The 13813-nt window shown below is 37.8% G+C and overlaps 1 protein-coding gene across 2 annotated transcripts in view; it reads left to right on the top strand.

Annotated features, from left to right (window-relative positions):
- nkain4 (sodium/potassium transporting ATPase interacting 4) overlaps positions 1-13813 on the top strand; it is a 63460-nt gene that overhangs the window by 26703 nt on the left and 22944 nt on the right. For both annotated transcript variants that reach the window (XM_015364994.2, XM_015364995.2), the window contains exons 3-4: positions 2499-2579; positions 9788-9985. In XM_015364994.2, the coding sequence (XP_015220480.1) occupies positions 2499-2579; positions 9788-9985 (279 nt within the window). The remainder of the gene's footprint in view (positions 1-2498; positions 2580-9787; positions 9986-13813) is intronic.

Below are 13813 nucleotides of genomic sequence, written 5' to 3' on the forward strand. Positions count from 1 at the left end.
GTGAGGAAACGGTGTTCTCCGACAGGTAATGAATGCAAGGCTGTCTCATTATTTAAAGATAAAAAAGATGGAGTGCCAATGGAAGAAATCGGATTGCAATCGAAAACATTGCTGCCAGAGATCCAGATTTTCCGATAAAAGTTCATCTGTTATGTGCTTTTATTTTATCTTTGGTCATTTATCACTTTTTGAATCATTATTGAATGAACTGCTATCATCTACACTTTTAGCACTTGAGTTTGAATGCTGCTGTACAGACATTCCGCACCCTCACAATTAGAATATGTTGTATGTATGAAAACTTCATAGACTGCATAATTACTTGTTTAGTATCAATAAATTTAAAGTGCTGTTCTGGTTGTATTCATGCAGCAACAAGGCTGGATTGCAGAGATCTTGGCTGAACTTGCAGTTGTGCTACAGTATGTTCTGTATGGTCGGACCTGGGATTCAGTCTCCAGTCTAGCAGATATATCTGAGTGTCTGATTGGGCCACTGTGAGCAGCTAACAAGCTCACTATGGCAAAGGGGTGGGGCGTACTGACTTGGAAACTTGATCTTTGAGAGTCCTGGGCAGTAATTCTGCTTGAACCATCTCACCTGACAGTAGTGGTCTTCTCGCAGTGGAGCACCTCTGCTGGCCAGAACCAGTGAATGAGACCTCAGCCACAAAAACAATCCAGAGTCCGGGCTGGGTCCGGGCTGGGTCCGGGCTGGGTCCGGGCTGGGTCCGGGCTGGGTCCGGGCTGGGGCGAAAGAGTCAAGGAAAACTTGTAGTAAAATGAGAAGAGCTACTGGATCTTTTTATTTTAGCATTGATAACACAAAAACATGAACATCTGACAATAGGCATTTCCTGAAGTAAGGATATCGAGTTCACAGAAATACAACCGCATAAGTAGAAAATAATGATGTTGAATCATTTCAGTGCAGTTATATATTATCTTTAACTCTTGTGCAAAAACTACTTTTATCAGCTGTGAGATCAAGGCATATTGAATCAGAATGATAGGTGGAGTTGATTATTTACTGTGTATCTTCTATTATGACCTATTGATCTGTGGCCCACAGCTATGGTTAAACACAGTGAAGTAACAGATTCAAGACAGTGTTTTGATTCCCTTTATCTGTAAGACAAATTAGGATTCACTGTTATTTTTCTTTCACTGGTCACACCTTAGTTTACATCTTTGTTGTAACTGTCTATGAAACAGCCTATTAACATGTTATTAAAGGAGTAATAAACAGCACCAACACATTACATACTCATACTCATTAAAGATTGGTGTTTAGTTTAAAAATAAAACCTTTCTCTATATTTTACTAAGAAGTCTGAGATTTCATTCATATACAGTTTTGCTTCATGTGCAAAACACTTAATATGGCTTAATATACTAGACTGCTAAGAAAGCACCGGGGAATGGACTACCACTTCCTCAAGATTATAATACAAAACCATTATCATATTTTAAATTCATCTAACCACATTAAGTGCTTTCTATATTATGACAGTCTCAATAAGGTTTACTGTCATTAGCATTTGTTATATATCACTGAAAACCTCAGCTTAGGTGGACAAAGTGTTAACTCAGCTATTTCTGAAGTTTTCCAAGACTGACTGTTTAGCTGGCTTGTCACATTTAGCTTTGCATTCAGCAAAAAACAAACAGGACCTTGACATTCATTATCGACCAATATCAATCCACACTATTCCTGTGTCTGCTGATCACACTCTCAGCACAGCTTGCACACTGAATATTGCAAGAAGGGCTCGACTTGGCTCGGGTGTGACACTGTGAAAAGGTGTCACGAAATCTTCATGCTGTCCTCCTCTGAACTCCTCTTCCCAATTTGGCAAAAGCTTAAGTGACTGACAGCCGTCAGTGCTCATGATACGAGTCTTGGCCCAATTGAAAGGTATGCACCTTCAATCGGATGTCCTTTAGGCATCTGTGCCCCTGGCATGCACCATCCACATAGTGAAGAAGTTTCACCTTGGATTTAGCCTGATGAGAATATTAATGCAAACTGGGACATTTGGAGACTCCTTACTGTGCTGGATGTTTAATAGCTCAAACTTTAGATTTGCAAACATAAATTATAAATACCTGTGTCTGCATGTATAGGAGCACCATTGTGAGTCTGTGAATGAATGACCATAGTGAGAAGCTGAGGGAATAAGAAACATCCAAAATGTTTAAATGATTGGAACACCATTAGTACATGAAGAAGAATCCACGTTCTGCATAATTTTACTTTTTTTATTTCCAGGGCCTGAATCCTAATGCAAAGCCAACGCCTGAATCATATATTTCTTGCAGTTCATGTTTGTACGAGCATTTATATTCTCACCTGAAAGCTCACTGTGGCACCTAGAGCCGTGTTGATACAACTGTCTCTGAGCTTAATATTGTAAAATACTGTGTGTGAGAGCGGTGGGCTGTGAAATGTAGCCAAGATGCAATTTCATTTCACACATTGTTTTATTTTTTTTCTAGTATGCTATCTGGGCAGCTCTTTGGGTCACCTGGAATGTCTTCATTATCTGCTTTTATTTGGAGGTGGGAGGTCTGTCAAAGGTAAGACATCTACCCTTGTTTCTGTTGCGAGTCGGGTAGTTTTTGCCAAATTTAAATCACACATACAACCAAGGAGCTCACCCACTTCATTGTTCCTTCTCAAATGTTATGAGCAGGTTAAGCTCAAAATGTGAGAAAGAAATGAAAATTCTTTAGAATTAATTATTTTTCCAAGAAGGTAACAAGCAGGAGGAGGTCATTGAGGCCATTGGATAGTTAGTAGCTGAAGTAGTTAATAGATCTCATCAAACTGTTTCTTGAAAGAACCCAGGGTATCGGTTTCAACAATTCTAACTTATAGAAAGTCTCTCGATTGTTTAAACAAGTGTAAACACACAAAGTGCAGTCAGTGCATCAAGACAACATACAAACAAACAGTAGACAATTTACAGGTAAACAAGTAAACAGTTTGAATGTAAACAATACAGATGTGTAAACAATGACTGGAGATGTGCAATAAATAAGAAATCATAATGAGGTAGATGGTGTAGGTGTGGTCCGAGGGGCCTGGCCAAATGTGTTTGCCAATTGCACTGCTTGTGGATATTGAAGAATCTAAGGGTAAGTGTCCGTATGCTCTTATACTGTATCTCTTGCCTGAGGGCAGTGGGGTGAAGAGCTCATTCCCGGGGTGCTGACTGTCCTCTGTGATGGCCAGAATTCTACCACGGCAGCGGTCCACATAGAGCTGTTTAATCTCTGTGAGACCACAGCCGATGATCTTCTGGGCCATATTGACCATTCTATGCAGTGCCTTTCTTTCTCGAGAAGAGGTGTTACCAAACAGTGATCCCATTGGTGAGGATGCTCTTGATGACCCTTGAGTCATCCCACAACCCCTTGAGTAAAGAAGTGCCTTTTGTTTTGGGTTTTAAATGTATGTCTGTGTAGATTCCACTTGTGTGCTCTGGTTCATGTTTTCAGTGTTTTTCTGAAACAGTCTTCTGTGCTGGATTATAAATATATTTATCAGGTCCCATTGTAATCGTATGATTTTGTCCCGTCAGCTTGTCAGTGTAGGACATCCCCTTCAGCACCTTAATGCACCCAGTTGCTGTTCTTTGGACTGATCCCAGAGCTGCAACATAATATCTATTACAAAGTGACCACAGTTGTACACTGTATTCTAAATAAGGACTTATTGGTGTATAAAATTTCAACATGACACCTCCTGATTTAAATTCTGTTTACCCCAAAACTTAGTTTGCCTTTGAAATTGCTTCCCACATGGTCATGAAGATGTAAATGATTTGTCAACATAAACACTTAAAATAAGTAGCCTCTTTTATTTCCAGTTTCTGTTGGATTAATGCTTATGTGTTACAGCCCTTTTCAGTTAGGACAGCTGACATTAAATTCAGTTCTTAGTTGATACAGTATATATAACTGAAAAATGTACCCATGTTTATACAGTACTCCCTTTGATAGTCTGAACACAATGAACATGGCTAAGAGAGTTATTCCCAAAATCATTGCCTGAGGTCCTTGAAGCTTCAAATTCTTTGAAGTATTGTGAAACACTCCTTGAGTTAAATATATATTATCAAGAATAAAAGATTGCTATTATGTCTAATAATGGGCTCCAGAGTGTCTGTACTGTACATTGAAGAGGTCTAGGCAGGCCCATTCGTTGGTGTTGGTGTTTGTCCAGGTTCAAAATGTGCTCCTTAAGCGTTATCGGAGAAATCATGAAACTGCCTCTATAGCATTTTCCATCTGCAACTGCTAACTTCAATTCAATTTAACTTTATGCCCACATTTTTCTGTTCCTCAGTGTTTACCCTTATGCAAGATGTGTTTCTGTGCATTATGTTTAATGTCTTTATTTATAATATCCTTAATTATTAGAAAAAAAATGGAATTAAATATATAAAAATAAAGGCAAAGGGAACAGATTAAAAAAGGACATTTTACCACAGTGCCAAATGAACTTTTACACTTCTGAATTGCTTTCTTTGCATTTTCACAGGAAACCGGGCATATGGGAATCAGTTTGAGCTTCTGTGTTTTCAATCATTAGATTGTTTACATATTCCCTCTGTCCTTCTGGAATTAAAATTATAATAATACTCCCACTCTATATACAGTTTGAATGTGACTGTGTGAAGAACTGTGTGAAAGCTTTTGATTTAGTAAGAATTTTGTCTGCTGTGGTTTGCAGTGTGCAGAGTTTATAAATCTAGTGCCAGTAGAAAATTGGAAGCTACTTGTATTGCCCAGTGTGCAGGAGATATACAGCTGGACACCATCTATTCCTATTCCTAAAGATCACACCTGTATCCTATCCTGGAAACACAGGGTACAAGGCTGTAAGAGACACTTGTACCAAGACACCAAGATCATCTAGAGACAAAAATTAACATAGTAAGAGTGTCTTTGGGAAGTCAGCAAGCTTGAGCTTCTAGCAAAAGCCCTTATGAACACGGATGAACATGCAAACTCCATGTATAAGGTATCCCAACACAGAAAGCTTGAACAATAGCTATCTGAGGCATCCTCGCGTCATTATTATTGCTACAATTGTCATTATAAATGTAAATCGGTCAGTTAAAAAATGAACCCAAAATAGCAAAGGCTCACCATTCAGCCCTTGCGTCACCAAGGGGAATTATTTTATGAGCCACATTTTGAGTTTAAAGCTCTTTCTGGCAGGCAATAACTCATTAGCAGGTTTATTGAGTGCACAGTGGCCTTTTGCACTTTGAAAGATTCCTATCATTTCTGGAGTTTACTGAGCTACTGGAGAGGTCAGAGAGAGGTCAAAAAAGGATTCAATTCCTTATTTCAGTTACAAGAGAAACCACTTAAGAAAAGCAATAAGATCGACTGTTTGTAATCTGCCTCTTTTTAATGACCCATTTTCTGACCAAGAGAATTACAGTAGATTATTAAATATGAAATTTGGTTTTAGCAATGTTTCACACCATCATATCTTTAAGAAAACTGACATCTGCCCTTCAGATCTCTACAGTGGCAGTTAAAAAAATAGTCATTAAATATAGAAGAAGGTAAAAAAAAACACACACATATCGTGGTTGTTAAAGACATCTGTGTGATCTCGTATAAATAAAATCTTACCATGATTAAGAAGAGTTAATTGTAGTACAGCACATGTGAAGCAGCTGCAAGCAAATTAAGTGCAAATTCAATAATCACGATAAACCAGTGAAACAACAGTTCAAGGTTACCAGATTAAACTCTCTTATGATGTATCTTTTTAAGAATTCTGGAAATGAGTTCACCAGATCATGAAAGCAAAAGGACATACAGTTTGTTAATGAACAGAAAACAAGGAAAATGTCAAGAATTTTAAGTTCCTAGAAGAACTTATAGTTTTACACACCTTTGACATGTGTGGTGGTAATTGTCAAAGAAGCTATAATTGTCAAAATGAAAATTGTCAAAGAAAGAATGAGGATTAATGAATATCAGTCCTGTTGTGGGTTGTTAATTAAAGGGATCGGATGTGAGAACAGGAGAACTCTGAAGGTTCGGATTTTGGTGGTGGTGGGGGGGGAGTTTGATTTAAACTTCAGTCCAGATTTAAATCAAATGTAATTTCTTTGCTTGCTTAAGTTATGATTTAATATATTCCAAAGAACATTTTAGAAGAAAACTTCAAAAATGAAAGAATGGTTTCAGTGTTTAATTTTCTGCTGAGAATTTTTCAATGACCTATAATGAATGCTGCTATTTTCTTGTTCATAGACTGTATGCTGCGATTGTTCCTTCGAACATTTTAAATTGAGGGAGGTTTTTTTTCCCTCAAGTACATCAGAACAAGTTTCTGGTTTGGCAGCTTGACTGATTCTGAATCGTAGTTTTATTCCGTAAGACTCTCAGTAAGAGCCCTCTTACAGGATTAGCCGTTTTTTGTTAATCCATGTTAAGTGAAGTATACTGGCTCCTGCTCTCTTGCTTGTTGTCCAAGCATCACATTATTCCTACATCCTCACTCTTATCACGTTCATCCTTGTAGACATTTTCTCCAGGGAACTAAGCCTTAGCTTCACCTCTCATAGTTATGTATTTACACAAGAAAAAATCCGCGGGGCATAGGTTTCCCATCCATTTTTGTTCCTTTTTCGAAAAACATTAGGTTGTTTTTGCAAATAAACTGGACTGCTGTTATGTTGCAGCTGTTTTGCCTTTTGTTATTTAGCCAGCTAAAAAAAAACAATGGCTGAAAGATTGATTCACCAGAATTCTTCTCATATGAGAAAGAAGAACTCCATGGACGTGCAAAACATGCAATCTGAAAATGGTGGAGGCGCCTGGTGAAAGGGATGTGCTGTCATTTTGCGCTTGTACCCCCTTTGCGTCTTTAAATTGTTTCATTAGTCTTTTCTTCTGACAGTCTTTTTTTTCTGTAGAGTGTGACAGGCTCGGTGGCGTTGATGTTAATTGATTGGGATGCCTTTTTTGTTTCGGTGCTGCTATAGAATCCGTGCAGAGCAGTATGTCAAGCCGAAATATGAGCCTTGAATTGAGTGAGCGCAGGCTAACATGGAGGCCTGGCTTTGTAATGACCGAGTTAAGAAGTGCTGAAATCGTTGATTATGTCTTTTCCTTAGAGGGCCTAAGGCACACTGTCTCCACTTGCTCACTACGCATACTTATTTGAAGCAATAGGAAATGATTCATGGCACATATTTAAAATTGTTATGCAGATGGGGTTTAAAAAAAGACAAAGGTCTGATTTATTTCTTGCTCTCCCAAGATTATAAGTTTAATATTACAAACTGGTGAACACATACCATTATCAAATATCCATATTGCCCTTTTTGCTGCTAAAACGTGGGAGCTTTTTTTTAATGCTGCCTAAATTCTACATTGAGCATGTACAGTAAGTTGGTGTTGCTTTTATAGATGACATGGTTTTACCACATAACTGTCTCCTTAATCCACATCTTACTGAAGATATGGATACAGTAGCATGTCATGGCATTGACTGATTGGAGGTGAAGACCTTTCAATGAAACTTGTAAAAACTTGTCCCTCACATGGTCTGGTAAATTGGACCAAAACCAGCTGAAGAACAGTATCACATGGCAAAAATATAATGCTGATTTTGTTTTAAAAAATGGAAAACAACATTAATTTTCTGGCATTTCCATTCCCATAATTTTGCAAGCCTGTTCCATCAGACAGTTCTCTTACAAGACGCCATATGTATTCATAAGAATCCAAGCTGTGTCCATCTGTTGGGTTAATACGGCTAGAACCTTGGCAGCTGTACTTTTCACACTTAATTATTCACATGCAGGTCTCCAGAAGCTGGAGCAATCTCTCGTTTTTCTGCCTTGCATAAAGAACCACGCAGAGATCCTGCTGAAATTTCAAAAAAATCTTTATTTTCCCCAAACACGGCATGACAGGCAATCTTCAGATAAATAATATTTAATTTCAAGGCATCTGTTAGCTGGGAATGCTTCATCTTTGAGATTGTCTACTGGGCTATCTACGTCTTATTGGATGGTTCTCTCATGAAGGATTGATGACTCTCCATGCTGATAAAGAGGGGGAAGGAGGGCCTTTTGAAGCAGTGGCAGGAGTGTTTAAATGCAGTAAATTAATATTTTTGCATCTTGCACGTGGTACAAAGATGTAAAACCACAATTTAAATGTTTGAAAAGAAAACGTACGTATTTGTTGAGTGGCTATAATGCATGTTCACGTACTTTTTTAGTTGTCATCCTTTAATATTATATAATGGATTTAATGTATGTAATTCCTGTGGCTCCTATCTGTGGTCCTGGGGAGGAACACTGTCTCTTGTTTTTTACTGCAGCCAGTTCTTAGTCACAGGCATGAGAGCAGGCAGTGTTGCCTGAAATGGAACCAATTGGACACATACAGAATGCACAAATGCTCAAAGTGGGTGTGTCTGATACAGTGTCATTCCCATCTGTGGGTGTGTCTGGTACAGTGTTTTTCCACCTGTGTTTATCATCTGTTTATCGTTGATCAACTAGTGAGAGCTGTTAAGTTAGAAATAAGTTAAAGGAGAAGTTGCATGAACTTTGTATGCCTTGAAGCAAGGTATTTGTGACCCCTCAGGACTGACCAAAGTTCAATATAAGCCTAAAGAAGCAAGTAGATTAGTTTTGTCATCAATTAGCACTGGAGTTTTGTGGCTCAGCTAAGCCAGTGAACAGTATTTCCTCAGGACCAGGGATGGGAATCACAATATTAAATGGTTCCTCATGTTTCTTCATGTTTCAGATTTAACATTAAATATTTCAAAGAGCTCCACAGCTTTAAAAATAAAATAACTTACTTCAGAGGTTTGTTGTAATTACTTAATTACCCAGATATCATGTTTTCAAAAGTGAGTTCCTTTTTTTTAAAGTAAATTCTTATAAAAAAGCAAAGACATTTAGAGAGTGTTACTCTGGAGAGATATTCAAGTGAAAATTGTTTGGCAGATGAGCTGTTGAAAAGTAATAAAACTATCACTCACAGCCACCAACTGCATTTAATATACCATCAGCTTTGACAGCCTCTGTGTCAGGCTCATTGATTTGCTGTGCCAGAAGGAGCTTGGAACAGTGCCAGTGTTATCCTGTCTGACAAAAACTAGATGTTTGTTCTCATTTGGAAAGTGGTTCAGTCATCACAGTTCGAATCAAGGGGAAAGCTAAAATCTCTTTCTTTTCCTTGTCCTGTATATTATTTGGCACAGGTAACATTCTAAAAGAACTTACCTGGGGCAAAGCCATAAGTTTCCACAACAACAAGAAAAAAATCTCTTTAAAGGTATGAATTTTACCTTAAAGGTCAAAGTAAAAAAAGAAATGGAGAACATCCTACTTGCTAAAAGATGTAGGATTTTCAATGTACAGTCTGGAATTTCGCATACTTTTTTAATGTTATCCTTGGAAGCAGCTTAATTTAACAGTTTTTGAGTCACCACTGAGTCTGGAAGGAATATTAAAGATGAAAAGAAGCTGATCCTACTGTTCTGGAAGTTAAAATAAGGAAAGCTCTGTTGCCTTCCATCTTCACCTCTGAGAATCCCTATGGGGTTTAAATAAAATATGTGAACTAACTCATTCTTTTGCAAAGCTTCTGAACTTTCCACCCTCCTTCCCGATTTATTGCAAAGCATGCAAATGAGGGAGGTAGCCTTGGCCACCCTTTCTCTATGGCGATGGCATATTTAATAATGGATGTACTGCATAAACTATTCATCGGCTTCCTTGCAGGAGAGCGACCTTCTCACCTTCAACATCTCGGCACACCACTCATGGTGGAGTGAGCACGGCCCAGGGTGTGTGCGAAAGGAGATGCCGGCGACAGGAGTCAAGAGCTTTGACAGCCAGTCCTACATTTCGGTCATGGGCTGCATGGTGGAGTATCAGTACATCGAGGTCATGCACAGCGCCTTCCAGATCTTGATAGCTGTGAGTACAGTCAGCGTGGGTAAATTACACTCATCATCTGAATCAGGTGGGGGGAAAGGGGAGTGTTCCAGGTTTAGCAGCCCACAGATCATGGTATGGATCAAAGGTGGGCATGAATTTTTCATCTTAATTTCAAGACACATTATCATCTTTTACATGAATTACATATAAAATCCATGTAAACAGTTGCTGTAACACACAAGATGATCGATTTCACACATGAAGAAGAGAATAGAAATGTACTCTGTGTTACAAATTAGTCTCATCCAGCAGGGTCCTGGTCATGATGGGGACAGAAGGTTTGCACAGTTCTTCAGAATAAGAAATTGTAAAGTTGTACACTGTCATCTAGATCTAGAACTTTCCACAATCTACAGGACAAAGTCCTGTAGCCTGATTTCCAGGACACCTCTGGCATGTACAGGAATCTGGTGTTTAAAGACACCAGCCAAAAATTTTTAATGCAACCTAGAGACCAGGTTCTTTGACCGTACCGCTCTTTGTTACAGAATTGTTTGCTTCTGTCTGGTAAAAAGGCCGCCAAGACAAGCACAAGACAAGCACTGGACGTTTTTATCCTGGTGGTTCCCAGTCCAGGTCTTGGGGAACCTGGTATCTATCAGGTTACCAGGTCATTTTTTTTTTCTCCAGCAGTGTTCTGAGTCATTGTCAGATTAGTTTCAGTTTTCTATTTTTAGGCCTAATTTTTACATTTGCTTCCCACTCTTCAAAGGTGAATGGGATTTAAAGTTGGTATTCATCCTGTACTAATTAGTTTCAGAATGGCTTTCTTTCATATGTGTTAACTGCAATGTGATGGGTTTCACCTAAGCAGAAGGTTTAAAAAAATGTCTAAACCATTATCATGTGTCTGTTCATCATAAACTGGCCTCCTATTAAGAGCTTTTTAGTCAAACATAAGGAAGCTAGTTTTAAAGAGACTGCAAAAATTGGTTTATAACTTTTAGAAGAAAATTGTGACACCCCCGATTCATGGGATAGAGTTAGAGAACACTACAGTTTTCTGTCACAGATCACAACCCTAGATACAACTTTAACATCTCTCCAAGACCGACATGTAGAAATCGGAATAGCAGTTGTGAAATGCTGTTAGGTTGAGTACTGTACAGAAGAAAATCAAGGTATGTTCTTATTAAGGCTGTTTGCATTGTGACTGCAGTCAATAAATTACAAAAAAGAAACCTGTACACAACTAGAAATTAATTCCTTTGTCCTTGACTTTACACTTTACACTGTCTTTACACAACCTTGAATGTGTAGAATTAAAACATCTTTCATTGATTTGGGATGTTTTAAGACAAGTTGATTGATTTCTCTTCACTGAGCTCTCACACTGCTCAGGGATTTCATGGAAATGTGGAGAACGAGGAGGCTGGTTTTGATCATGGTTGAGTCATGTTTAATAGTACAGGCAACAGAAATGTGTGACATCAGAAATATTATGAAATCAGCCTTCTGCTTTTGCTTTTCTAATAATGATATTGCTGTTTTACTTTTAATAGAAAAAATGATTGATGGTCAGATGTCTAGGTATGAAATTACTAGTACCGCTTTTGGTTAAAACATTCTAAAAAATGTCAGTATATATTGTGTACATTTGGTGTTCCAAGATAATTGATTAATTCAAATATAAATACAGTATGTACAGGGTTTGTTTCTCTTTATGGTGACTTCTGACTTGTTTTACAATAATTTTATGTTCAGAAGTTCCTACTGTAAGATCTCAGTCTGTAGACAGTTGTTTTTTAGATTTGACCATATTAAGAATTTTTCCTTTTACAGAAAAGTGTGGTTAGCTATCCACGAGGAAAAAAAACTTTATGAACAAGGGATGTCCTAATAACATCCTTCACTTCTATATATTTGAACTGTAGCTACTCTAACATTTTTATTCTATAGTTTATGGCCATTGACATAGTAATTATCAGCACTGTAGTGGAAAATTTATCCTGGTCAATGTTCCTGTTCATAAAAACTCCTCATAAATGAAATGACTGCTTTCCACTTAGTATCTCTCAGTGTTTAAACTTGTCAGCTCATGCCAAGGGATTTGTATTTCAACAGCATAAAAGGGAAAGCATTCTTGATCTATTTTTTTCAGATCTAGATAAGGTTTGTTTTGGGCATTCACTCAATAGATTGATTGTGCTTTTGTTTCACATCAGTGAATTGCACTTTGTCAGTCTGTGTCAGGTCACTAACCAAGATTAATTGGAAAGCAATGTCAGAACACAACAATTCAGATTATCATTTCATATGTAAAAGGTTTTGGCATTCTTTTATTCGCCTAAATATTAATCTCTCTTGCATGGCCAAGCAACTTAGTTTTATCTGTGAAGAAGAATATTATGTATATTAATGTTTTCAGCTATGGTGTTTCTGTATTGAGCCTAGGAATTGAATTCTAAAAGCTGAGTAGTGACTGCAGGGAGACTACAAGGTCAGTGAAGCTGTTTCTAATGCTGTAAAATGTCCTTGATTTGCTTCTACAGTCCTTCATATTGGTTTCTCATGTATACTTTACCTGGGGTTATGGTGAGAAGAGTCTGATCAATTAAATTGATTGACTTATCAATTAAAATGGAGAAATTATTAATTTTGTTCCTTCTCATCTGAACTGCACTGTCACCACCCAATCAGGTTGTTTTCCAGTATTACAACAGCCATGGAACCTTGAAGAAATGTGTTGGTTCTCATGATCTACATATATTGTGGGTCCATTGTGTGGCAACTGGGGTTCCCCAAGTAAAATTGTGTGATTAGCTGAAGTACTGATAAATGGAGGAATATCTGGGTACACCTGGCATTCAGCCCACCAGTGATGTCTGTAGCATGCTGGGTGTTAGTAGTTGTGTCAGTGAGAGCTGTATCAGCTGTCCAATCAGAAATAATTTTGCTGTAGACACTGTGGAACTCAGGGTACATAAACAGTGCACATCTAAACATTCTCATCCCTGCTTATTCTTATACTGGGGCTGTGACTGGATCCATAAACTGCCTGGCACTGGAAATTCCAAACGGGTGTGTATAGAATTACATTTAGGCAATTTTGAATTTTAAGCACTGTGGGGCTGTGAAGTGTGAGTAGGATGTAGACATTTGGAGGAATTGTACAAAGGTTGCGGCAATAACAGTTGCTGCTTCTAAATTGCGGTTACAAATGGTGGACATGAGGAAGCTGTGCAAACAATAAAACGCAGCATTCTCACCACACTTTAAGCTTACTTCATCTGTCAAGATTACATTTGTTTTTTCTTTAATTTTTTCAGTTTAGATTTGTGTTTTGCCTGTTTTTAGGGCAATGTAAAAGTCCATAATAATTAAGACGACCAAACCAAGACTGCTTTTGAGTGGAGAGAAGAAAAAATAACTCAGAAAGCCACATTCTGCATTAATAGTGCACAGCGATTTTGTGTTTCATGGCTTTTGTTCTCAACAGCTTAGTGAAATTACATTAAAAGGCGCAAAGCTTCATTTAATTTAGCGTTGAAACAGTAATTTTTCAATTTCTTCTTATTTTACTTTTATGAAAGTGGAAGATGCCCAGAGACTATCCTTCAAAACCATGAGCTCACATTTTCATATTAACACATCTATAGGACTTCCTAATTAAACCTTTTATCTAGTCCTCAGTGTAGGAAGAAAAGATAATGATACTTCACAGTTAATTCGACAGGAGCATCAGATTTTTCTATTGCCTAATGTTTAAAATTCCTCTTACCCTACCAATGATAGATGTGATGGCTTTATGATTATACAGCAAGACATTTTGTACAGGTTTGAAAAGGATAGTTCCCTAGATTTTTT

This window comes from Lepisosteus oculatus, chromosome 16 (genome assembly GCF_040954835.1).
Source record: "Lepisosteus oculatus isolate fLepOcu1 chromosome 16, fLepOcu1.hap2, whole genome shotgun sequence".
In the NCBI taxonomy this organism is placed as follows: domain Eukaryota; kingdom Metazoa; phylum Chordata; class Actinopteri; order Semionotiformes; family Lepisosteidae; genus Lepisosteus; species Lepisosteus oculatus.